The sequence below is a fragment of the Leucoraja erinacea genome, chromosome 34 (assembly GCF_028641065.1).
Source record: "Leucoraja erinacea ecotype New England chromosome 34, Leri_hhj_1, whole genome shotgun sequence".
Classification (NCBI taxonomy): Eukaryota; Metazoa; Chordata; class Chondrichthyes; order Rajiformes; family Rajidae; genus Leucoraja; species Leucoraja erinaceus.
The window spans coordinates 3,952,632-3,978,493 of NC_073410.1; the positions used below are offsets into that span (position 1 = coordinate 3,952,632).

The 25,862-nt window shown below is 44.5% G+C and overlaps 1 protein-coding gene across 15 annotated transcripts in view; it reads left to right on the plus strand.

The window, feature by feature from the left end:
* Positions 1–25,862, plus strand: part of kcnma1a (potassium large conductance calcium-activated channel, subfamily M, alpha member 1a) — a 486,207-nt gene that overhangs the window by 385,365 nt on the left and 74,980 nt on the right. For 8 of the 15 annotated variants that reach the window (XM_055661691.1, XM_055661690.1, XM_055661694.1 and 5 more), the window contains 2 exons: positions 20,283–20,376; positions 23,951–24,074. In XM_055661691.1, coding sequence (XP_055517666.1) covers positions 20,283–20,376; positions 23,951–24,074 — 218 coding nt within the window. Of the gene's footprint in view, positions 1–7,205; positions 7,239–20,282; positions 20,377–23,950; positions 24,075–25,862 lie in introns of all 15 variants that reach the window. The other 7 variants (XM_055661680.1, XM_055661684.1, XM_055661685.1 and 4 more) reach the window with 1 other exon arrangement.

Sequence of the window (25,862 nt, forward strand, 5' to 3'; positions counted from 1 at the left end):
TCTGAAGATGTGTGCTGTAGCAAAGCAGGCACATCGCACGACTTTCCAGTGTGATCAAGGTCATAATAGGAATGCAAACTTAGACACAGAGAACAGCATGTCCATGCTTGAGGGCACATTGCTCAATGATATTGAGAGCTCAACTCGTATCTCTTTGGTTTTCTCTGCTGGAAGCCAGGCTTGTTGCATTGCTGCTTGCAATACCACATTGGTCCACTGCAAATCCACAAGGGTAAACAGTTAATAGGAACATCAATGGGTTGGAGGAACGCAGTGGGTCGAGCAGCAACTTTGGGCGGAAAAGAATGGTCAACGTCTTTATCAAAACTCTTTGTCAGGACAATGCCTCCCTCCAACAGATGTTGAGTGAGTTGTTCCTCCAGCAGATTGTTTGTTGCTGTGGATTCCAGCATCAGAATTCTCCTCTATCTCCTAAAATGTTTATTTATGTGGACTGCATGCTTAGCACAGCTGGCAAGGTGTCATTCTTATATTGAATTGGGGGTTTAGTTTATTCTTGTAGTTTAATGTTAGAACTAAGGAACGGTGCAGTGGCCCAGTGGAACCTGGTAGAACTACTGTCTCATAGCACCATAGACCCTGGTTTGATCCTGACCTCGAGTGCTGTCTATGTGGAGTTTGCACGTTCTCCCTGTGACTGCGTGGATTTCCACCATGTGCTCTGCTTTCCTCTCACATCCCAAAGACATGTGGGATTGTAGGTTAATTAGCCTCTGTAAATTGCATCTAGTGTGTGGGAAGTGGGTGCAAAAGTGGGATGATGTAGAACTGGTGTGAATGGGTGATCAATGATCGGTGTGGACTGGGTGGGCCAAAGCCTCTGTTTCCATGCTGCATCTTTCATTTAGCAAGATCTCAGATATTGCTCTTGCAATGCATAAAGCCTCAACTGCAGCATCTTCTATCAGGAGTTTCATGTGTGGAAATGCAAACTCAGGAGCCTGGATCATGTCAGCAGCTCATCAGTTTTATTGACGGTGAGGTTTAGGACTGGTGCATAAACGCACAAGGCCTGAACATACTGGTCAAGTTCTCCAGCTGGGCTCCACCACTGAACTTGGCCCATGCAGTCACCAATAATCTATGTTCAAGAAGGAACTACAGATGCTGGAAAATCGAAGGTAGACAAAAGTGCTGGAGAAACTCAGCGGGTGCGGCAGGATCTATGGAGCAAAGGAAATAGGCAACGTTTCAGGCCGAAACCCTTCTTCAGAGTCTTCAGAGCACTTCAGAGCACATTTGTCCACCAATAATCTATCCTTTGTTCCTGAACGGAACAGGGCATAGAATTCTTCAGTCTATTCAAATGTTTGGGGATTGCAGTTCTCCTGAGAAGTTTACAATAAGAAAGTTACATTTTGGAAAACTATCTGCGTTTGCAGTAACGTTTATAATTAATTACAGTCCTCTTTGAAATTGTCCTCTTTAACCAATGCTTGGGTCAAATGTCCCAACATCATCTTGTATGATTTAGTGTCCTTTTATTTGTTTGATAAGACTCTGAAGTATCTTGGGGTAGTTTTTCAGTGCTAAGAATGTAATCTGAATGGGAATTATTGGACTATGTCGCTAATAGTGGTGATAGGGCAGTCCATGGAGCAGTGTTGGCTAGTTGCCACACCCATATTGGTGCACTGTGGATGACTGTGCCTGGCCATTGCAATACAAGAAGTGCAGGATGTACAGGAGTTCAGACGCAAACACTTCTTGTCCCCATCATGTCCAGGGTTGATCTGTAATTTACTAAACTAAGGGCGTGAATGTATTTTTAATCCAGCCTTGCACTTTACCCCAACCAGCATAAACCCATTGATGTGAATGGGACGGCTGGCCTTCAGTCAATAAGTAGGTAGAAAGTTAAAAAGCGAATTTTATTTTAATTAATAGTAACCTTCTCATTAACTTGCATTAGACTTTAAATGAATATATCACTTTTAAATTTTCTTTTCTTTATTTTAAATGATTTATGTTTCTTTAGTTTAGTTTAGCGATGCAGCGCGGAAACAGGCCCTTCAGCCCACCGAGTCCGCACTGACCTGCGATTTAACACTTTCCTACATTAGAGACAATTTACAATTATACCAAGCCAATTAACCTACAAACTTGTATGTCTTTGAACTATGGGAGGAAACCGAAGATCTCAGAGAAAAAACAGTTAAGAGGTGAACGTATAAACTCCGTACAGACAAGTGGCCAGAGTCAGGATTGAACCCGGGTCTTTGGTGGCCGAAGGCAGCAACTCCACCCCTGTGCCACCACACTGCCTTCTTTGGCAGTGTGACACAAAATGCTGGAGTTATGCCCCTGTCCTACGTAGGAAACCGGAACGAAAACCTCTGGAGACTTTGCGCCCCACCCAAGGTTTCCGTGCGGTTCCCGGAGGTTGCAGGTGGTTGCCAGAGGTTGCAGGTAGTGGAAGCAGGTAGGGAGACTGACAAAATCCTCAGGGAACCGCACGGAAACCTTGGGTGGGGCGCAAAGTTTCCAGAGGTTTCCGTTCAGGTTTCCTAAGTGGGACAGGGGGGTTTACTCAGCGGGTGGGTCAGCATCTATGGAAAGAAGAAATGGGTGACGTTTCGGGTCGAGACCCTTCTTCAGACTGATGTCGGGGCGGAGGCGGGGGAGGGAAAAAGATAGAAAGTAGGCAGAGACAGTAGGACTAGTAGGAAAACTGGGAAGGGAGGGGATGGAGGGAGAAAGCAAGGCCTATCTGAAATTAGAGGTCAACGTTCATACCGCTGGGGTGTAAACGACCCAAGCAAATTATGAGGTGCTGTTCCTCCAATTTGCGCTGGGCCTCACTTTGACAATGGAGGAGGCCCAGGACAGAAAGGTCAGATTGGGAATGAGGTGAAGTGCTGAGCAACTGGGACATTAGATAGGGTACGACAGACTGAGCGGAGGTGTTCAGCGAAACAATCGCCGAACCTGAGCTTGGTCTAGATGTAGAGAAGTTGACACCTGGAACAGCGGATGCAGTAGATGAGCTTGGAGGAGGTGCAAGTGAACCTCTGCCTCACCTGGAAAGACTGATTGGGTCCTTGGATGGAGTCGAGGGGGCAGGTATAGGGACAGGTGTTGCATCTCCTGTGATTGCAGGGGAAGTACCTGGGGAGGGGGTGGTTTGGATAAAACCGAAGATAGACACAAAATGCTGGAGTAACTTAGCGGGTGAGGCAGCATCTATGGAGAGAAGGAATGGGTGACGTTTCGGGTTGAGATCCTTCTTCAGACTGATATCGGGTGGGGGTGGGGGGGGGGAAGATAGAAAGTAGGCGGAGAGGCATCTGCAGTTCTTTCTCACACCTTTTGATAGTGTGTGTGTGGGATATTTTGACACAGTGGAAGGAGCCAAGATGTTAATGCCTTCAGGGTAGTTAGGAGCATGGATCCAGTTCCCACTAACTGAGACCGACTGGCTACTGTCGGTTTGTATGGTTTTTCCTCATGGAACAGCTACAGCAATGTTTCCAGGTTAATGTCAGGTAGAGATGGTGTGACCAAATGAAACAGTCGAACTGCGGAGAGGGCAACTTTGAACGTATTGGTGTGCGAGCATGTTTCTGGCAGTGATGGAGTTGAGCGACTCCGAGCCGCTTGTCGTGGCTTCAATCCATGAAGAGCACAAATCATCACAGGTTTAAAAGCATGAAGAACACTCGCACTCACGCCCGTATCCACCAAACCTATTCTTAACAACATGCAGGCATTCTGAAGCAGGATATTACTGTCAAAATGGCATTTGAAAGGAACCTGTGTAGGCTGCAGAAAGGGAGGGGGGTTTTCTATTGCTGGAGGCAATTGTTAGCATGGCTTGTTACCACAGTGTTTCTTACCGGGGTCACTAGAACCGAAACAGTGAGTGGATCGTTGTGATGTGGACAGGCTGGAAATGATGTTGTCTGCATCTTCTGCTGTGAATTCAGCAGAGGGTTTATATAGGGTGACATGGAAATTATGTTTGCGTTTTCATTTCCTGAGTGTGGCTGGTTTTCACAAAACGCACCCTGACAGTTTGTTACCACCAGGCAGTTGATTCCTCCTGCGATGTTTTTACATGCAAGACAGTTGTTTTTCAGAGCCCATTTCCTCCTCGCTATTCCTAGCGACAGATGCCAGGATAGGAACGGCTTACCGGGAAGATTTCTGTCAGGGTGCTGCCTTCAGCCCAAGGAGTGACCTTTTGTGAATAATGCAAAACCTTTTACACAGAGGCACAGGTCTCATCTGGAGCAGGCTCGGAGCAAGATTCAGCTCCTCTTCCCTTCCCTCAAGTCAGCCTGCATTAGGACCCGCGACCTGACCAGGCTACTTCAACATAAGCAGCAGTGTTGAACTCACTACCTTCAGCAAAGGCAGTTCTTCTGTTAACATTATCTCCAGAACAGGGTAGCAAACAGGCGACAACCTACATTGTCAAAGAACCATGTTCACTTCTGTCATCTCACTCTCTCATTTCAGTTATGTTTCCTCCAATGATAAACATCAAGATTGAAGGGTTTCTGTCAGAATTCTTTCTTAACATACTGCAAACAGATGGCCCGATTAATAGAATTATTTTCCTTTCCTCATTTTAATTCCCATGGATTCTCATTCTATTTATTCTATTTCTCATTATCATTCTCACTCTTTCTCACTGTTTCTCACTCTTCCCAGGGATTCCCATTCTATTTATCATTCCTTTTCTCATTCTCATTCTAACCCTAATTCTCATTTCATTTCTCATTCTAATCCTTCTTTCTAGTTCCATGGTGTAAAGGAAACTACAAGCACACAATCCCACTTCTGACACCATGTAAAGGAAACTAGTTGTCAGCCTTAGTCCTTTAACTAAGTCTTTATTCAAACACTACTCACACACGTTCCAGTACTAACCACAACTGGTCTACATACGTACTGGAACCTAACAGGGAGGGAACATGCAGATACTACAGTTATACTACAAAGTGTGGGAGGGTCAATATGATAATGAGGTAGTTACATATATGGTTGCATGCATAACCATCTACACATGGCATTCTCATTCTCACCAGTCCAAGTGTTGCTGAATAGAATGATTACAGACAAGGTACTTAATGCTCCCCGTGTACACAATGGGCTGAAAGGCTTCCTTGTCTACTGTATGACCAGCTGTCGACTGATGGGCCAGAGAGCCTGTTTCTCTGTTGTACAACTCGATGACTCTGTGTTGAAGGTGTAATACGCTGTTATATACCCTGTGGCCTGCTCAGAGGTTAAGGCAGCAATGATAACTAATCTCACGTGAATTTGTGATGGCCCCTCAGCAAAACTGACAACACCTTTGTGGGTTTTCTGTCCATGTACCTTGTTGTACAACACATGAGGCTGCTGGGGACAATGCATCCACATTCTACAGGTTGGGCTGTTATGAGCCTCCCCCACTCAGTTCAAGGACCATCACTTCAACTGATGTGAATTTCAACGTTAGTCCTCTGCAAAATATCCTTAAAATCTTGTGCTTATTTATAAGAGGTCTAGCATTATTTTTAATAGCAGTCTGCCATAATTAGTGCTTAGTAAGTGGTCCTAAAAACATTTTATCGATGACATTTATAATTTCTTAACACATGGATTAATACGTATGCACTTAATATGTACATAATGCATTAAATAATGGATAGGACAGGTTTCGAGCGATATCGATACAGGTTTCAAACACAGGCTGGTGGGAGTGGTGCAGATGGAGCATGGTGGCCGGTGTGGGCAAGTTGGGTCGAAGGGCCAGTTTCCATGCCATAAGACTCAATGACTCTATGACAAATACTTAAAATAAATTTTAATGTGTGATCTACCTTAAGAGTATTTTTATGGCCTTTCCGAGCTTTATTCACATGCATGTTTTGATATTTATTCATCATTCTGGATAATGTTCGAAAAATAATTTTGATTTGAACGTTTTGTTTCCAGGTTTGCTTTCTGTGAGAATGTTTTAATCAATTGGAAGTTTAGGCACTTGGACATGGGGGATTAGTTTGACCTGGTGCCTGAATACAGCAAGGGCCAGGAAAGGAAAAGCTGTTGACACGGAGATCACAAGATCCTTGTGGGGATGGTCAATGATAAATGTCATTGCTTGACCACTGATAGAAGCTGTGGACCATATCTGAGACCAAGGGCCAGCCAGGGTACACAGACCAAACACGGCAATAAGATGCACAAAGATTGGCACTAGCGTGTGCCATCTCAATGGTGCAGAACCAGGTAGAGCATGGTGGTGCTGGATCCAGAATCCCTGATCAGCAGGATAACCAATATGCCTCATCTCGAAGGTAGACAAAAGTGCTGGAGAAACTCAGCGGGTGCGGCAGCATCTATGGAGTGAAGGAAATAGGCAACTTTTTGGGCCAAAACCCTTCTTGAGGCAACTTGGAATCATCGCACATCAGTGACTAAAGCACAAAATGCTGGAGGAACTCAGCAGGTCAGACCTAGATAGAATGCACATGGAGAGGATGTTTCCACCAGTGGGAGAGTCTAGGACCAGAGGGCACAGCCCCAGAATAAAAGGACGTACTTTTAGAATGGAGATGAGGAGGAATTTCTTGAACCTAATGCCGGTGAATCTGTGGAATTCATTGCCACAGACGGCAATGGAGGCCAAGTTATTGGGTATTTTTAAAGAGGTGATTGATAGGTTCTTGATTTATAAGGATATCGAAAGTTACGGGGTGAAGGCAAGAAAAGGGTGTTGAGAGGGAATAATAGATCAGCCATGATGGAATGGTGCAACAGACTCGATGGTCTGAATGGTCTAATTTTGCTCCTATATCTTATGACCTTATGGCATCTGTGGAAGGAATGGACAGGCGACGTTTTGGGTCAGGACCCTTTTCCAGACTGATTGAACCCATTCCCTCCACGGATGCTGCCTAACGTGCTGAGTTCCTCCAGCACTTTGTGTTTTGCTCAGGATTGCAGCATCTGCAGTTCCCTCTATATGCATCGGTGACTACTTGGTTTAGTAAAATCAACATTTGGTTTAATCGAAATCCAACGGTGCCGTGTGTGGGCTGGCACTAGGTGGAGTTCATGATCATAACATCTTTAATGGTTTAAACGTCCCTGTATTTGACATTTCTCCATGTGCTTCATGTTGACATTTCATGATACAAGATTCTTGTTTCCACATCTCTAAACCTGTCATTTCTTTACATTGTCCTCAGCAAGATATGGCTATAATGGATATCTCAGCACAAGTAAGTCATTGGTTTGCCACAAGTAGATCCCCCTTGAAATGTTGTCTCCTGTTTGATTTCTGTTCCCACGTGTTCTCCCCCTAACCCAGTGTTCTGTTCCATTTATCTAGCCTTTACCCTTCTAGTCAGAGTGCAGTGATGATCTATTTTAGTTAGTTCTTGTTTTATGCAAGGTGTTTGTCAATTAGATTGGTGTGATCAGAATTGTTCAGAATCAAGATTCAGTCTGGAATATTGATCAATCAATTCTTCAGCCTTTTTGGACAGAACGTGAGCCAAAACTAATAGTACCTAGTGTCTGGATGGGTTCCTTTATGCCTCGACCAAATGATGCTACAATTTCACAGCTATAGGCGATGTATTATGCCTCTGTCCCACTTAGGAAACCTGAACGGAAACCTCTGGAGACTTTGCGCCCCACCCTAGATTTCCGTGCGGATCCTGGAGGTTCCCGGAGGTTATTGTCAGTCTCCCTACCTGCTTCCACTACCTACAACCTCCGGCAACCGCCTGCAACCTCCGGGAACCGCACGGAAACCTTGGGTGGGGCGCAAAGTCTCCAGAGGTTTCCGTTCAGGTTTCCTAAGTGGGACAGGGGTATTAGGGTTGTGATCTATATTGTCTATATTTATAAGCCAGGTTTGACTGAGATATCATAAACTCGTTCCTGCATTATCTCCTCCTAATTCACCTACTCCAAAGGGTGGGTGGAGGGGGGTGATTGATTACTGAGCAAGAATGGAAATTCAGACCATGTTGTGCCTCCAGACACAAAGGTTTCCTGCCAATCTGACCACTGGTCGTAGATGGAATTTTTTCTCTCCATTCATTATTCAAGACCCGGGCATCACTGCTAAAGCCAACATTCGTTGCTCATCCGTAACTACCCTGAGAAGCTGTTGGCAATGTTGTTCATGCCTTGAGCCATGCTGTAACGCGGTAATTTGCAAGTTACAGGAGTAGAATTAGGCCATTCGGCCCATCGAGTCCACTCAAATCATGGCTGATCCCTGCCACCTAATTCTATTTTCCTGCCTTCTCCCCATAACCCTTGACACATGTCCTAATCAAGAACTTGTCTATCTCTGCCTTAAAAATATCCACTGATAATTATCCTCTGATTAAAGTTCTGATCCAACCACTTGGTTTGCTGGGCAATTTTTGTGGGCAGCCACATTAAGGCCAGTCCAGGTAGAATGGTTTCCTCCTTTGAAGGACCTTAGTAATTGGTTCTACAGCAATTCCTCACCCATCACAATGGGATTTGGAGTGAATGGGATTGAGGAAAGCGAAGATGCACCTCTGCATTGATAGACAAGGCTGTTGGTTTACACAGATTGGTAATATAACTGGAGAACCCAGGGACATTTTGGATTTCAGATGGAGTGGAATGAGCAGCAGGGAAGGGGCACTGTGGGTGAAACAGTGGAGGTAGGATAGCAACTCCTAAATGCTGATCAACCCAATGGTCAAGAATAGTTGTTAGATGTACTTACAACGCCTGCCAAGAGTTCCCCCTTTCTCCACACACTCTATCTCTCCAAAACATATTCTATGAGCAGTAGAATCCTTAAAATTGTAAAAAAAATAAATAACCCCTGCGTGAAGCTGGTACAGGATACCTCAAAGAAGCCCCAGTCCCAGCAGATGTGAAGTCCTTTTAATGGTAGGTAGACGAAAATGCTGGAGAAACTCAGCAGGCGAGACAGCATCGATGGAGCAAAGGAAATAGGCAACGTTTCGGGTTGAAACCCTTCTTCAGTCCTTTTAATGGAGTCATTAACAAAATGCACAAGAAAAGCATAATACATAGGAATATTATCAGGGGCCAAGGTTGGATGGTGGCTTATATACTCTTGTCTATTTTGCAATGGTGAAAATGGCATGGTCTCATGGTGTCCTGCGTTGGTGTTGTGTAAGAACTTAGGAATGCCGGGAATCTGTGCCATGGTGTGGACACTGCTCTGACATGGACACTCTCCCTGCTGTTCACTGTCTGTCATTCAGAAACTGTCAGGCAATGGATCAAACAGACACAATCTCTGCAAAGAAGGTCATCTTAAAATAGATAAATATTTCCACCATCAATTGTTCATCAGTGATACTCTCAGCATAGAAGTGTATCCTTTTAAAATTAGTGAGCGATTAGCAAGGCCGTGGTTTCCCTCACTAATAATATTTTGGATTGCGTCAACTGTAACCACCCCCATTAATTCACCCTACCTTGTAAATGTTTTCCTATTTGCCATGGTAGCATAGCGGTAGAGTTGCTGCCTAACAACGCCAGAGACCCGGGTTCAATCCTGACCACGGGTGCTGTCTGTAAGGAGTTTGCATGTTCTCCCCATGACCTGCGTGGGTTTTCTCCGAGATCTTCGCTTTCCTCCCACACTCCAAAGACGTGCAGGTCTGTAGGTTAATCGGCTTGGTATAAATGTAAAATTGTCCCTAGTGTGTGTGTATGATAGTGTTGGTGCGCGGGGGGGGTGCGGACTTGGTGGGTCAAAAGGGCCTGTTTCCGCGCTGTATCTCTAAACTAAACTAAACTAAATTCAACCTACACTAAAGCAGTAAATGCTGGTGAGTGGCAGGCTCTTCCCACTTTGAGATAAATGCAATAAACAGCAGGTGGTGCTGCTACTTAAGGAATAAGGTGCCACTGAACAGTGGATGTATATTTGTTCAGACATGCCAGATGCACACCTGCTCTTGTGTGTATCCTTTCTCATCAACACACGCACACTCACACCTGCACAAATATAGCCCACACAAACACACACACTCACACTCCACACTCACTTCACACACACACACACACACACACACACACACACAGAGTTTAGAGTATAGAGATACAGGACAGAAACTGGCCTTTCGGCCCACCGAGTCCGTGCCAACCAGCGATCCCCGTACACTAACACTATCCTACACACTCTAGGGACAATTTACAATTTTACCAAAGCCAATTAACCTACAAACCTGCATGTCTGTGGGGTGTTGGAGGAAACAAACGCAGGTCACGGGGAGAAAATACAAACTCCGTACAGACAGCAGCCGTAGTCAGGATCGAACCTGGGGTCTCTGCTACTGCAACTCCACCGCTGCACCACCGTGCCGCCCCAATACATTCACACTTGTATATATTTGCACATTTACTCTAATCTCACACAACCTTTGTTTGTACACACACAAATGCATTCACTCTTGCACACACATTCATACAGCGCACTAATCTCACACTCTCTTTGTTTGTGCACACACTCAAATACATTTAAACTTGCGCACATAGATGTATATGTTGGTAGATTAATTGACCTCTTATTTGCCCTTAATTTTTAGGGGTGGATGGGAAAGTGAGAAAACAGAGAACTAGGATTAATGGGTGATCCATGGTCGGCGAGGACTCAGTGGGCCTTAGAGCCAGTTTCCATTCTGTAGCTATTAGCTAAACTAAATCACGATACTAAAATCTCTCAACTAAACTTATTCAGACTCTTACTCACACACTCACAATGCTGTTAGAGTAAAAAGCATGCTTATTTCCGTCTACTTACTTTCCCCAAAGCACAAGAATAGTCTGCGGCTCTGGGCTCCGTGTCAAGTATTGACGGCTCGGATGTGGGCCACCAACGGATTAGAGGATTTCTCAAACCTCTGAATGTTTATCTGTGCAGATTTTGCCACTAGCTTCCAACCAATGGCTTGCTGGGTGAGCAGTTGGGCTTTTACACACTGCATGGAAATGGATCAATTCAGTTCCACCTGACATCTGAATTATTGTAACTGACCATATCCAGAGAGATGTTGTCAATAATACTACACAGTTAGACAAAAATGCTGGAGAAACTCAGCGGGTGCGGCAGCATCTATGGAGCGAAGGAAATAGGCAATGTTTCGGGCCAAAACCCTTCTTTGACCATGACCCCACAGACGAGCACCAGGCCACTATCTCTAGTACCATCACTGACTTCATCCACTCCGGCTCCCTGCTCCCCCAAGCCTCCAACCTCATCGTTCCACAGCCCCGCACGGCCCGATTTTACCTTCTCCCCAAAATCCACAAACCTGACTGTCCTGGTAGACCCATTGTCTCTGCCTGTTCGTGCCCTACAGACCCGATAGTACACAGAGTGCTGGACTGGAGTAACTCAGCAGGTTAGGCAACAGCCCTGGAGAACATGGACAGGCGACCTTTCAGATTGAGAGTGTTTAAGAAGGAACTGCAGATGCTGGAAAATCGAAGGTAGACAAAAGTGCTGGAGAAACTCAGCAGATGCAGCAGCATCTATGGAGCGATGAAATAGGCAACGTTTTGGGCCGAAACCCTTAGGTTTCGTCCCGAAACGTTGCCTATTTCCTTCGCTCCATAGATGCTGCTGCACCCGCTGAGTTTCTCCAGCACTTTTGTCTACTTTCAGACCGAGACCCTTCTTGAGTCCGAAGAAGGGTCTCGACCCGAAATGTCACTGATCCATGTTCTCCATGTATGCTTCCTAACATGCTGTTACTCCAGCACTTTGTGTCCTTCTGTGCATTACCCAGCATCTGCAGTTCTTTGTTTCAACAAGATGTTCTCCATGGCCTTTTGCTATACTGGTGAGTTGGACGACATTCAACCTGCAAAACTCTCCAAGAAGTGGAGGTGGTGGGGAAACTCAGTGGGGAATGTAGCAGCAGATAACAATGCAGAACGTTTTCTTAGAATTCTATCCTTTCAACTTCAAACTAGTCGTTACATAAACCTGGGAATAAATGCAAGGCAAGCTCGTAAATAGACAGCAGCCGCCTGGGTCATTCCAAACCCTCAGTGAAGCTGCCACCTTGCATATTCTCAAACTAATGCTGTACATGTTTGACAATGTGCAGATGAATCCAAGAGTTATCAATGGGGGGGTTTGAATCTAACCAGCAGCTGACGTTAGAATCAACCTCCACAGATTGCTCCAAGCTACTTTGGGGAGTTTGCTGCTGTTGTCCAGAGAATTGAGGAAAACATCCTCTGCGATGCACAAGAGCAACATTTTTCAAAAATGCCACAGGCCTCTATTAACAGTGCAATGAGCTCAATAAGTTATTCTGACATTTTCTGATGCTAGGTGATCACTTCAATACGATTTTGAAAAATGATCAGACGCTATGAATTAAACCTATCTAATTACACCCAGGTTGCATGCTTGGATCAGAATTCAGGCCCATTGTCAGGATTTGATCTCAGCTTTCTAAAATGCTCAGTGCCTTGCAAATCAAAGTTGTAAAATCATTAATAGGAGATGATAAATATAGCATTCATTCTAAACTAATATTTCTAACAAGTAATTTGTTTATGCAAATAGATACCAGAAAGCATCAATATTTACTAGTATTATTGTTGATCTCTTGAGTATTTCTCTAAATGTTAATTTATCCAAATAATTTGCAACTGTTCACAGAGCAATTACTACACATACTAATGAAGTAGAGGTGACAGTCTCACATTATCAGTAACTGGGATGTTGCAAAAATACTTTGTGATTTAGTATCGATCCAACTACAGTCCAACACACCATCTATGTGACACCTAACAAGGGGTCACAGTTTAAGGATAAGGGGGAAGTCTTTTAGCACCGAGATGAGAATTTTTTTCACACAGAGAGTGGTGAACCTGTGGAATTCTCTGCCACAGAAGGTAGTTGAGGCCAGTTCATTGGCTATATTTAAGAGGGAGTTAGATGTGGCCCTTGTGGCTAAAGGGATCAGGGGGTATGGAGAGAAGGCAGGTACAGGATACTGAGTTGGATGATCAGTCATGAGCATATTGAATGGCGGTGTAGGCTCGAAGGGCCGAATGGCCTACTCCTGCACCTATTTTCTATGTTTCTATGTTTCTATGTTCTGCTCTGATGCTTCCTGACATACGGACCAAGATCACCGCTTGCTGAACTGATTGGGATCTTATCTTCTCAACAAAGTCAAAACGTGAGCAGACCCAGCCAGCGGAAGAGTGTTACGGTGGCAAGAGGCGAGGGAAATTACATTGATTTCTTTTCATGTACGAGTTGATTTCTCATTTATTCAGGAATGATCATAACTGCAGAATAGTGGCAAATCCGTTTTTCTGACTGCCCTCTGGTTTAACACCATTTAGGTCCAAGAAATTCATGACTTTGCGCTGTTTATTCAAAGATAGCTTAAGGTGCAGACGTGGACCTTGTGGCCATCAATCATTCAATTACAGACTCTAAAACACTGCCTCGCTATCATCAGCTGGTGAGTGCTCTGTTATCTCAACAGCCGGACTAATGACAATTGCTCCTGACTGACTTGTCAAGAGTCCTGGATAATGAATGACATGCATGGCCTTGCATGGCTTTGAATGTAGGACAGTAGAACATAGAACAGTATAGCACAGGAACAGGCCCTCCGCCCGTCAATGTCTGTGCCATACTTGATGCTCTGACCAAATCTAATCTGCTTGTTTTCACTGATATCCCCACTGCAGATCAGATACTCTGTCTGGCTCTTTCTGGTATATCACTAGAACATCTAGTTTAGTTTAGTTTAGTTATATAGCATGGAAACGGGACCTTCAGCCCACCGAGTCCACACTGCCCATCGATCACCCATTCGCACTAGTTCTATATTATCCCATTTTCTCTTCCACTCCCTACAAACCAGGAACAACATACAGAGGGTACATTCACCTAGAAACCTGCACCTCCTTGGAATATGGGAGGGAAAACCCAGAGCACCTGGAAGAAACCCACGTGGTCACAGGCAGAAAACTTGCAAACTCCACATAGACAGCATCAGGATCGAGCCCGGGTCTCTGACACTGTGAGGCAGCAGCTCTACCAACTGTGTCATTGTCCCATCCTTTATGATAGCCTTTTAGTCAGCCCATGTAATCTGCTGGAAGTTAGATTTTTCTACAGTAGAAGGCAAAAGTTGTAAAATGTCTGTAAAATATTGCCTTTGTTGTTGATAGAACATGGATATTGCCAGCAAGCAACATTTGTTACCCATCTCCAGTTAAATTTGTCATACCATTTCAATTGGGGATCAACCAGTTTGGTGGGTCAGGAGACACTGTGATCCCAAACAGGTAAGTTTGGCAGATCCCATACCCAGCAGAGTGTAAAATATTTTAGTTTCAATTCTGATCATCAGTCTACAGTGGCTCAGTTAGTAGAGCTACTGCCTCACAGGACCAGAGACCCGGGTTCAATCCTGATCTCTGGCGCTATCTGTGTGGAGTTTACATGTGATTGTGTTCTCACTGTGTGTTCTGGTTTCTTATCGCAACCACTGTAAATCATCCCGGTATTGCAGATGACCAGTAGCATCTAAGGAATGAGATGGCAGGAAATTGGGGAGAATATGATGGGTTTGGGTGGGATTGATAAATATGGGTGTTATAAATGGACTTGGTGTCAAGGGTTATGGGGAGAAGGCAGGAAAATTGGATTAGGAGGCAGAGATCAGCCATGATTGAATGGCGGAGTAGATTCGATGGGCCGAATGGCCTAATTCTATTCCTATAACTTGTGAAATTTGGAGCCCTCTGCAGACTGGGGGGGTGGGGGGGGGGGGGGGGTGGAGAGAGCAGTCTCTGGTGGTACACCAGTAGACCTCAGTGTTGCTTGCAATGTATGTTGGTGCTTTCTGTAACCTCCAGGGATTGTCCTTGGCTACAGCCCACAGTCAGCCCTGACAGCTGTGTGTGACATTGTCGTTTGGGGTGCCTTTTATTCCTCCTTTCAAACAATAGTGGGAAAAAGAAACATACATTTTAGATAGAAAATCTGCCAAACGGTGACAGGAGTGTGGACCACTTAGAAGCGTTCCTTTGAATGTGTGATCTGAGCTCAGTTTCTGCTTCACAGCAGCCTCAGTGGAGAAAAACAAAGTCAAATCAATGCAATTAACTTTCAAAGTATTAGACCACTGACACAGACTGACATATAGCAGGCACACACACACATACACAACACTAACATCCATACACTCAGACGCTTACACAGACACACACACACACACATGCATCACTAACATCTATACTCACACACCCACACAAAAATACACACGCACACTCAAAAAACTAACATGCACACAGTCACATGCTTACATACAGGCACAATGACACACGCATATTACCACACATCCACACACACACACACACACACACACACACACACGCACGCACACACCACACACACACACACACACGCACGCACACACGCACGCACACACGCACGCACACACGCGCACAATACTGACATCGATACAAACATGCACTCACACATACAAACAAGCGCACTCTCCCATGAGCAAGCGTGTGAACGTGCGTGCACAAAAGAATCGCATTCACGTGACATGGGTTCTTCCACACAATTCTGGAGCACACTCCCGCAATGTCACACTTCTATCCTCACTCACCCGCACGTGTGCATATGCAGACATGCATGTACACGCCTGCATTCTCCAGTCAACACACACACACACATACACGCACGCGCACACACAACACACACACACACACACATACACGCACGCACACACACGCACGCACACACACGCGCACACACAAACGCAGGTACACTCACAGAACAGGGCTGCTCTTAATATGACCTGCCATTTCCAGAGTTTGAGAGTTTAAGGCTGTTGTGTTTTGAAATACAATACATGGCATTTACTTAAGTTAATAATGAGCAAAGATCTCGGCGAGTCACTTTCAGAACACTCTGCATAAACCCAGCAGACGGTTGTGTGGACAGACTGCTTAAATAATTTAGCACTGATTATGTCTTCCTTTCCCTGCTCACCCTGTAGAATTATCTGTGGCAATTGATGACAGCGTACTGTAGCTGTTCGATGAACATCAGGTCACGCTCCCAATAATGCCACTGTAGTTCGGGAGCAACCCTTATTTGTGCTGATTTAACTTAAAGAACTGAACGCTAAAGCAAATCGTAAAACAATAGTGAACTTAGGGGATGAAAACACTGTTCGGTTTGAAAGTAATATATTACAGACCTAAAGGTGGAGAATGTGCTTTTCCAGGTTTTGTGGATAGCTATCTGGGGGATCATGTCATCTTATCACTTGCCAGTAAAAACAGTTTGAAGTTTAACTAAACATAGTCAGAAAATGTTGAGAATTCCTGAGCCAAAAGTCTGCTCTTTAGTATTTCATGCCAGCCAATAGCTCAGTTTGCCCCCATTTAACAGCCCGTTAGTTATTTTCTCTCCGACTGATGTTGCTGTGATTGAGGAGGGATTAATCGGATCAGCCCAGTGTTCTCTTGAATTCATGATGAAAGTTGATCTCGCCGAAATGCATCAAGTTCTTCAGAGGCTCATCACGACAGATGATCCTCCCAGCTGAAGCAATGTTTCGGGAGGGCGGTGGAGGCAGGTTCTCTGGATGCTTTCAAGAGAGGGCTCTTAAAAATAGCGGAGTCTGGGGAGAAGGCAGGAACGGGGTACTGATTGGGGATGATCAGCCATGGTCACATTAAATGGCGGTGCTGGCTCGAATGGCCGAATGGCCTACTCCTGAACCTATTGTCTATTGTCTACTGAATAGGGGTCCACTATGTACGAAGGAGATGAGTGATTTTTTCACTTGTAAATAATTGGAATTTTCTCCCTGGAGGGTTGTGGATGGGATACTGTTGCGTGTACTCAAGGCTGAACTTGATAGATTCATGGACCAGAGGGAATGGGAACTAGGCCATTAGGTTCCAATAGCAACCAGCCTTGACATTGAATGGTGGAGTTGGTACTAAGGTGTTGAATGGCCAACTCCTACCACCATTTAATTTGTACCCAATGGTCTTTCCTCTAGAACAGTTCTAAGTAAGAGCATGTTCCAATAGAAACTAATCTCACGCTAATTATATTCTGGATGAAACATAGAAACAAAGAAACATAGAAATTAGGTGCAGGAGGAGGCCATTCAGCTCTTCGAGCCAGCACCGCCATTCATCCACAATCAGTAACCCGTGCCTGCCTTCTCCCCATATCCCTTGTTTCTGCTAGACCTAAGAGCTCTATCTAACTCATTTTTAAATTCAACCAGTGAATTGGCCTCTACTGTCTTCTGTGGCAGAGAATTCCACAAATTCACAACTCTCTGGGTGAAAAAGTCTTTTCTCATCTCAATTTTAAATGGCTTCCCCTTTATTCTTAGACTGTGGCCCCTGGTTCTGGACATATTGAGTTGTATACATGCAAAATAAAAGTGACAAAAAGCTTAACTAATGTTATCAAATACCTAAATATATCATTAATAATAAAGCACATTACTGTAAGTGATTAATGTTTTTAGAATATTAAAGTCTGCACACAGCAGATACAATAAGTATTAATATTGAAGATATTAATTATGTTTTTCAGTACTCGGTCTTTGTAACAGTTAGTGGTGATATCAAGCTTTTCCAAAGGTTTCAATATGTTCAGACATTTTGGTGGAACAACAATATTACAGGCTATTCCCCATTTTTATGGGCAAACTTAGACCATAGGCCATAAGACATAGGAGCAGAATTAGGCCATTCGGCCCACTGCGTCCACTCCACCATTTGATCATGGCTGATCTATTTTTCCCTCTCAACCCCATTCTCCGGCCTTTTTGCCCGTAACATTTGATGCCCTTTCCAATCAAGGACCTTAATCTTCACTTCAAAATTACCCAATTATTTGTCCTCCACAGCTGTCTGTGGCAGATTCACCACCCTTGGGATAAAGAAATTCCTCCCCATCTCCATTCTAAAGGTACATTATTTTATTCTGAGGCTGTAATGGCCCTCTGGTTCCATTACAGAAACATCCTTCCCAAATCGACTCTATATCCATCGTTCGGTAACTTAATGCAGCAATATATCCCTGCCTTTGTTCCTGCCACGGTTTTGCTCAGTGATGGAGGTGAGGGGAAAGTTCCCATCGTAGAGTCTTTCTGCAGTCCTGTTGGGTCGCCCAAAGGGTTAAAGATATGTTGTAGTAAATGGTAAAAGGAAAGGTTGCTGCTGCACCTTTAACCCCGCCCACACCGACAGCAGAGGTGCGAACACTCTGTGACCCCGGTCAATAGCTCTTTCTGTACTAGCCCCTTCTCATGATGGTGGATCTTTGGCATTCATTGCCACAGACAGAAGTGGAGACCAAGTCATTGAGATTGCAGAGAAAGCAGCGATTGATAGGTTCTTGATTAGTATGGGTGTCAAAGGTTATGGGGAGAAGGCGGGAGAATGGTGTTGAGATGGAGAAATAGATCAGCCATGATCAAATGGTGGAGCTCACTTGATGGGCCGAATGGCCTAATTCAGTTCATGTGACTTATGATACCCTCAGTCTAACTGACCCTCACTGGCCTGTTTCACCAGAGATCCTCTTCCTGTTCTCCATCTACGATCCTTTTGCTCTTCATGGAGCTCACATTGCCATCCCATCAGATAATAGACATCATTGTTTATTCCAAAAATACCCTGGCCTGTGTGGAAAACATTGACTGCTTCATCTATCTGCCTGAAGCATTCCAACTAAATCCCAGTACTCTGATGAAAATTATGCCGCAAATTAAAACATTTTAGTCAGTCAGATGTCTTCAAAATCTCAGCTGTGATTCTTGGCCGGGGTATATTTGGGATAAACAATGACATCTATTATCTGATGGGATGGCGATGTGAGCTCCCAGAAGAGCTATAGGTTCATGGATGAAGAACAGAAAGAGGATCTCTGGTGAAACAGGTCAGTGAGGCCCAGCTAGACTAAAAGCCCTGTCCCACGGTACGAGTTCATTCCAAGAGCTCTCCCGAGTTTTAAAAAAATCAAACTCGTGGTAAGCACGGAGAATAAATGTAGCGGGTACATCGGAGCTCGGGGACATCTCTTAGCGGCTCGTAACGCTAACGGCAGGTACTCGGGAAGACTCGCTAAATGCAGGTAAGCACGGGAAGACTCGTGAAGATTTTCAACATGTTGAAAAATGTCCACGAGATCCCCGAGTACCGACGAGTGGCCATCACCGTAAATCTCCGAGTTCAAATCAGGGCAAACTCGGGAGAGCTCTTGGAATGAACTCGTACTGTGGGACAGGGCTTTGAGGCTATCAAAAGACATAGGAGCAGAATTAGGCCATTCAACCCATCAAGCCAGTTCTGCCATTCGATCATGGCTGATCTAATTTTCCCTCTTTACACCATTCTCCTGTCTTCTCCCCATAACCTTTGACACCCACCCTAATCAAGAACCTATCGATCTCTGCTTTAAAAAGACTCAGTGACGGCCACCACATCTGTCTGTGGCAATGAATGCCACAGATTCACCATACCAAGGTACAGAGTTACAATGGCTTGATGTTTTTTATGTTCTGTTTGAGTTGACAGCCAAAATTAATGGTGTTTCCTCAATGGATTAAATACTTTGGTTAAACATTGTCTCTACATTTTTTAACAGCTGTTGTTTGGAATGCAGGGACCCACCCTCCAGACCTATCTCTCACCATGTTTGCTTTGCCCAAATCCTGCAACTTATGTCCATGTGTAGTTCCTATCACCATTGCCGAACATTTGGAGTCAATACGTGAGCACGACAGGCTTGGAACGGCCCCACCTATAAACCGAGTGGTTTGATTTCTCTTTTACTAAAACCATGTAACCACATTGCAAATCTTACATATCTTGTGACTTTGCAGAAGTTGGGAGTTAACTTGAATTCCCTCCACCCAAATTTAGGCCAAATCCAATCACAGTTATCCTTTGTGTGTGTGTGTGTGTGTGTGTGTGTGTGTGTGTTTTGTTTGATGTGAATTGCTTTGATATTACTTTCTCCTTGTTTTGTTGCACCATAATCAAAATAATTTCAACCTTATGTTACGATTTTAAAACATCGAGATTAATATTTTGTTTTAATTCTCAAGTCTCGTGAACTGCCTGAAGTGCAGGGATCTTTAACTTTGATTATGAGTCACTTTCGGTTTAATATGGCCTCCTTTTTAAAATTGCATTTTCATTTTGTGTCAGGCTCTGAAAGCTTTCTAACCTCCCCATCTTCCATCTGTTTGCAGTTCAAGATGAAAACCCATCAGTGCTGTCTCCCAAAAAAAAGCAACGGAACGGGGGCATGCGAAACTCACCCAACAGTTCACCGAAACTGATGAGGTAAGAGGAGGCAGCATAAAGAAAACTCTCGTCTAGAAGGAACGAGAATGAGCGAGAGGGAGAGAGAACGAGAGAGAAAGAGAAATCCTTAAAGGCTGAAGTATTTATTCTGTCAGCTTGTCAGCAGTTAATGATAGAGTTGAAATATTTCTGTCATGAAAGAGGTAGGAAAGGCTGTTAGAGAAAACGCAGCCTTTAAAGTCCTAGCTGTCACCCCATCCTGTCTGCATGTACTTCTTAAACAGCAGTGGCACTAATGACAGCAGTAACCAATCAGAGGGACTCATCCAGCTACTTCCCCTCAGGCAATTCATCGTTTTCAGGGAGTCCTTCGAGCCCTTGTTTCTGTACTTCGGGCCATATGTGAGATGTGTCACGATGAGAAAAGAACCCACATTTTTTTACATTCCTTTTATCTTGTCCATTTACATTAGATTGCCATTAATTGATTTTGGCTTGGTGGCGGGAAACAAAGGCTAATAATTGGTGGGGCAGGGGTGACGATGTGGGAGAGGGGGTGTGGGGGGGTGTATTGTTTGCTTTCTGTCCCCCCTTATGTCAGGGGTTAAAGTACGGATGTTTGACATGTAAACAGCTTCATCCACTTAACATATGAAACAATATTACACGAGAATTGCTTCGGATTTTACTGAAACTCCAAACATTTCATAGACTAACAGAAGGTCCCTGTTTACTGTGTAAAATATGCGCTGGGTCTTTTGATCTGTATGCAGCAATAATTCTAGGGGAGCACGTTGTGCTGTTCTCCTCGGCTTCAAAGCTGTGCCGAAGTTTTTTTGCTCTAGGGTACTCCTTTATATTAGTGGCCCTTGGGTAGTGAGATGACAGTTCGTCTATGCTTGGCATAGCTTTTTCAAGTCATAGCCCTCAGCAAAACATAGAATTACTGAACACAAAGTTGCCAAAGCTTTCAGAAATCCTTATCCCACAGATATATTATACCTTAAATATTACATATTTTGCAATTACAAGGTAGGTTTTATGGGCAATATTAAGTGCTGGTTTAAGGATGCCTAAGGGTTGCTTACTGCACAAGGGTGAATAAGCTGGTATATATTGTATCAAGTATGGTTTTTGCAGGCACACATGCCTCTAGGCCTCTGTAAATAAGTAATGATCAACAGTTTGGATGTGGGTTTTTTGAAAAGCATGCCTTTGTCAGATTGTATGATGGGATTGGAAAATTTCAGAGCCGGCTGCTTTCATTGCCTGGCGGAATGGCGCTGAGGGAGAATAGCCGTCCCTCGCCTGTGCTGTCTAGTCAGCAGCACATTGGAATTGTTAAATGCAGCTTGAACACGTAGCCCAGGCCCGCCTGAGCCTTCAGTATAACAAGTTCTAACGAATGGCAGCCAGCATTCTTCACACAAAATTAATACCATTCTGATGGATTTCTGGGTGGGGGGGGGGGGGGGGGGGGGGGGGGGGGGGGGGGGGGTTGGTCATCGGATACTTGGTCTTGATTGCAGCCGGCGAATGTTAGGTCTATTAATCACACCGCATTTGCTCAAATCCATCAGAACAGAACATTACGGTGTAACAAATGTCGTAGTTATTCCCTGTGAGTAGTGGAATTGAACAAGCGTTTGTCGGTGACAAGCGGCAGTGAGTGACAGCTGGTGAAAGATAGCTATCTTGTCGGAGCTTTATTGCACCAGTCAAGGCCGTCAGAAGAGATTGAAATGACAGAGGTCCATTGACTAAACCGTGAAACACACAGAACATCATGAAATATTCAGTCAGGGTGTAAAATCACTAAATGATTTTGCAGTTATTAGCAACCGTGCGCGAATGCATGCATCAGGCCCGACGGAACATTTTAATAGACAAATGTTTTGTCGTGATGGTTGGGAGGGAGAGAGCGAAACGCAGAGAAGGGGATTGGTGGGGGAGGAAGCTGGATAAACGTCAACATGCGGGGTTGTCTGAATTCCCAGGCAATCGTGGGAGCAACATCTAGTTGGCGGTGAAACAGAAGGTACATCCCTGACAAAGCGAGTCCTTGGGATTTGTGGTTTTGCCGTTGGCTGGTGCTTGCAAGACAGCTGAATATCGTACACTCATCGTGAATTACCCCCAGTTTCCACCTGACATTGTCTAGTGCAGTTGGATGCAATCTTCAAACAGGTTCTCTTTTGAAGTATCTTTGGTCATTTGAAACCATCTCTGCTCTAAAACCTGACAACTAGTTATAACACAGGAGGTTCAAAATATACAGAGCAAGAAAGGGGACATATCAACTACCATAAGAATATATTTGTTTAAATGGCAAAGCTGTTTTAAAGGAAATTAAAACATTTATTTTATTTTTATTTTATTATTTTTTTAACTTATCAGAGCTCCAAAGGAGCATCTTGGTCCTGACCCCTGTACTTCTCTAGAAGCATGTTCACCCATTCCTGGATTAATTCCATGCAGTAAGGATTCTCAAATGTACAGAGCAATCATCTCAGTCTAAGTACACGGAATGCTGCTCGACACAGGGCAAATGTGAGCGCTGCTCACAACATTATATGGGTGGGGGCAGATGTATAACATGTACGATGCTTCAGCGCCAAGAAAAGACTGTTTTGGTTTTTCAAATAACAGAGCTAAAACTGGCCAATTCTCCTTTCCGTCAAATCCTCCATTATTTGCTAAAAGGAACTGATTTCCTTATTGCCTGCCCGTGCCGGTAAATATACTTTAAATTGTTGTTCCTTAAATGAAAGAGAATATTAGTGGGAATTTTGAAATGAAAAGCTTTAGAATTAATCGCATTTCTCAAAAACGTTCCCTGATTTATTTCTCACACAGCTAGAAATTCTTCCAGCGTTTCTTAAGTGCAACTTGTATAGTTTAAAGGGAAGGTGTGCCATTGACGTAATTACCTTGTAAGTGCTGGAATCCGATGTAATGGGGATTCTGGTGGAGATTTAGCTGGGTCAGGATGAAATGGGGTGTTTATTGCTGACTATTCAAGACCGAGTCTCGGATGACAGCTGCCGCCGACTGATGGATGTGCAGAACACAGTGAAATGTTAGAAGTGCAGGCATTGATGGCCAGGTGGCAGCTGGTAAGGACCACTTTTACATTCAGTGTTCTTCAGGAGAAAAATCATCTGCTCACGATGCAGATGTAAATTAATCAATCTGCTCTGAGCTGACATCCTCTGAAACATTAATGGCTTCAAGTTTTCAAAAAAAGCAAAATATGATGGGGGAAAAATTGCTGAAATATATCAAGTGTACCCTGTTAAAGCTTTTATTGCTCGGAGAACAGCTTCGGAAGTTGTATACGGTAAAAGCATGTAATTGGCTTTTCATCTTCTTGCCACTCAGCCAGCGCGAGGTTCTGTCTCTATTTCACCTCGTTGCAGCAGTTACTGTGAGCCCTTTGATCATGTATTTCCTTTTGGGGGTTGGGGGTGGGGTGATGTCTGGGCTAAGCACTGCTGTCGGAGGAGTGCTCGTAAATTAAACAACTGGCACAGGCACTGGCAGGCTGGATATAGCCGGCCGCTAAAGCTGAGGACAAGGTGTCAGGTTGATGGTCTTCTCCTTGTCTCTGCAGACACGATCCACTGTCGATCCCGGGGAACGATCAGATCGAAGAGAAAGATGCCAGCGTGAAGAAATACGATTCCACCGGGATGTTTCACTGGTGTCCATCCAAAGAAATGGAAAAGGTCATTCTGGTGGGTATCACAAACTCCACAACACTCTTAAATCTCATGCCACCCACATCTAACAGGGTAGCAGTTTGACCATTGCGTGTGTGACAATAGACAATTGCTGCAGGAGTAGGCCATTCGGCCCTTCGAGCCAGCACCGCCATTCAATGTGATCATGGCTGATCATCCACAATCAGTACCCTGTTCCTGCCGTCTCCCCATATCTCCTGACTCCGCTATCTTTAAGAGCTCTCTCTTGAAAGTATCCAGTGAACCGCCCTCTTCACTAGGCCCCTCTTGGTCATGACTGACCATGGGTGATGCATCCTGGTAGGATGCAAGCCTGGGCGATCGATGTCATATGGAGGACAGGCTGTTGCCCATGCACCACGTCCCCCCTCTCCACGTCGCTGGTCGATTCAAAGGAACAGCAGGGCCGTTACAGTTTGGCACCAGCGCCATCGCAGGAGCTGCCAGAGCGAGGTTGTAGACAACGACAAACTGCCTTAGGGATTTTCTTGAGGTTTGATCCATCACCTTTTCCATGACTGAATATGGCCACAAGGCAGTGGAGGTTTTAAATCAGAGATTTCTCTGAGGCAGAGAATTCCACAGACTCACAATTCTCCATGTGAAAAAGTGTTTCCTCGTCTCCGTTCTGAATGGCTAAATGTGGGGAGACTTCCAGTCATTTCTGGGAATAGTAGCAATACATTATTTTGCAAGTTTCCCCCATAATCCTGAGCTGCATTAAGAGATTCAGGATAAAAGGGTTTCCCATTTAAGACAGAAATGAAGAAGAATTTCATTTTTCCTAAGGTCATAATTCCCTGTAAATCCCTTCCTCCTGAGAGCTAGATAGAGTGAATTTGGAGAGGGTGTTTCCGCTATAGGGAGAGTCTAGGACCAGAGGTCGCAGCCTCAAAATATAAGGACGTACCTACTGAAAGGAGATGAGGAGGAATTTCTTTAGTCGAGGGTGGTGAATCTGTGGACTTCATTGCCACAGACGGTTGTGGGGGCCAAGTGAATGGATATTTTTAAGGCAGAGATTGGTAGATTCCTGATTTGTACGGGCATCAGGGGTTATGCGGAGATGGCAGGAGAATGGGGTTGGGAGGGAAAGATAGATCAGGCATGATTGAATGGCGGAGTAGATTTGATGGGCCGAATGGCCTAATTCTGCTCCTAGATTTTATGAACATGAGCTGTGGAGGGAGACGCTGTGAACACATTTAAGGTGGAGATGGATAGATTTTTGACTATGGGGGAGTCGGTGGTTATTGGGCAGGGGAAAGTGAAGGTGAGATCAATGTCAGATCAACTCCAATGGATAAGATTGAGGAACCATGGGGACGTTCGCTCTTATTTTGTTTTTTAAGATCCAGTTTTGTCCAACCAAACCCATTTTATTTTTGCGGAATTTCACGGGTGTATCGTGGCGAATCTGACGCCGTCTGATTGGGATCAAGTGCGTGGGCTGTGGAGGACATTGACTGCACTTGGTCCAGAATATTGAAACAACTAGCATTGGGTATGTGTTTAAGAGGGAACTGCAGATGCTGGAGAATCGAAGGTTACACAGAAAAGCTGGAGAAACTCAGCGGGTGCAGCAGCATCTATGGAGCGAAGGAAATAGGCAACGTTTCGGGCCGAAACGTTGCCTATTTCCTTCGCTCCATAGATGCTGCTGCACCCGCTGAGTTTCTCCAGCTTTCTGTGTAACCTAGCATTGGGTATGGTTCATTTACACCAATACAACAGGGTTCAGCTTGTTCGACACGGGCTTTGGAATATATCAACCATGCAAAT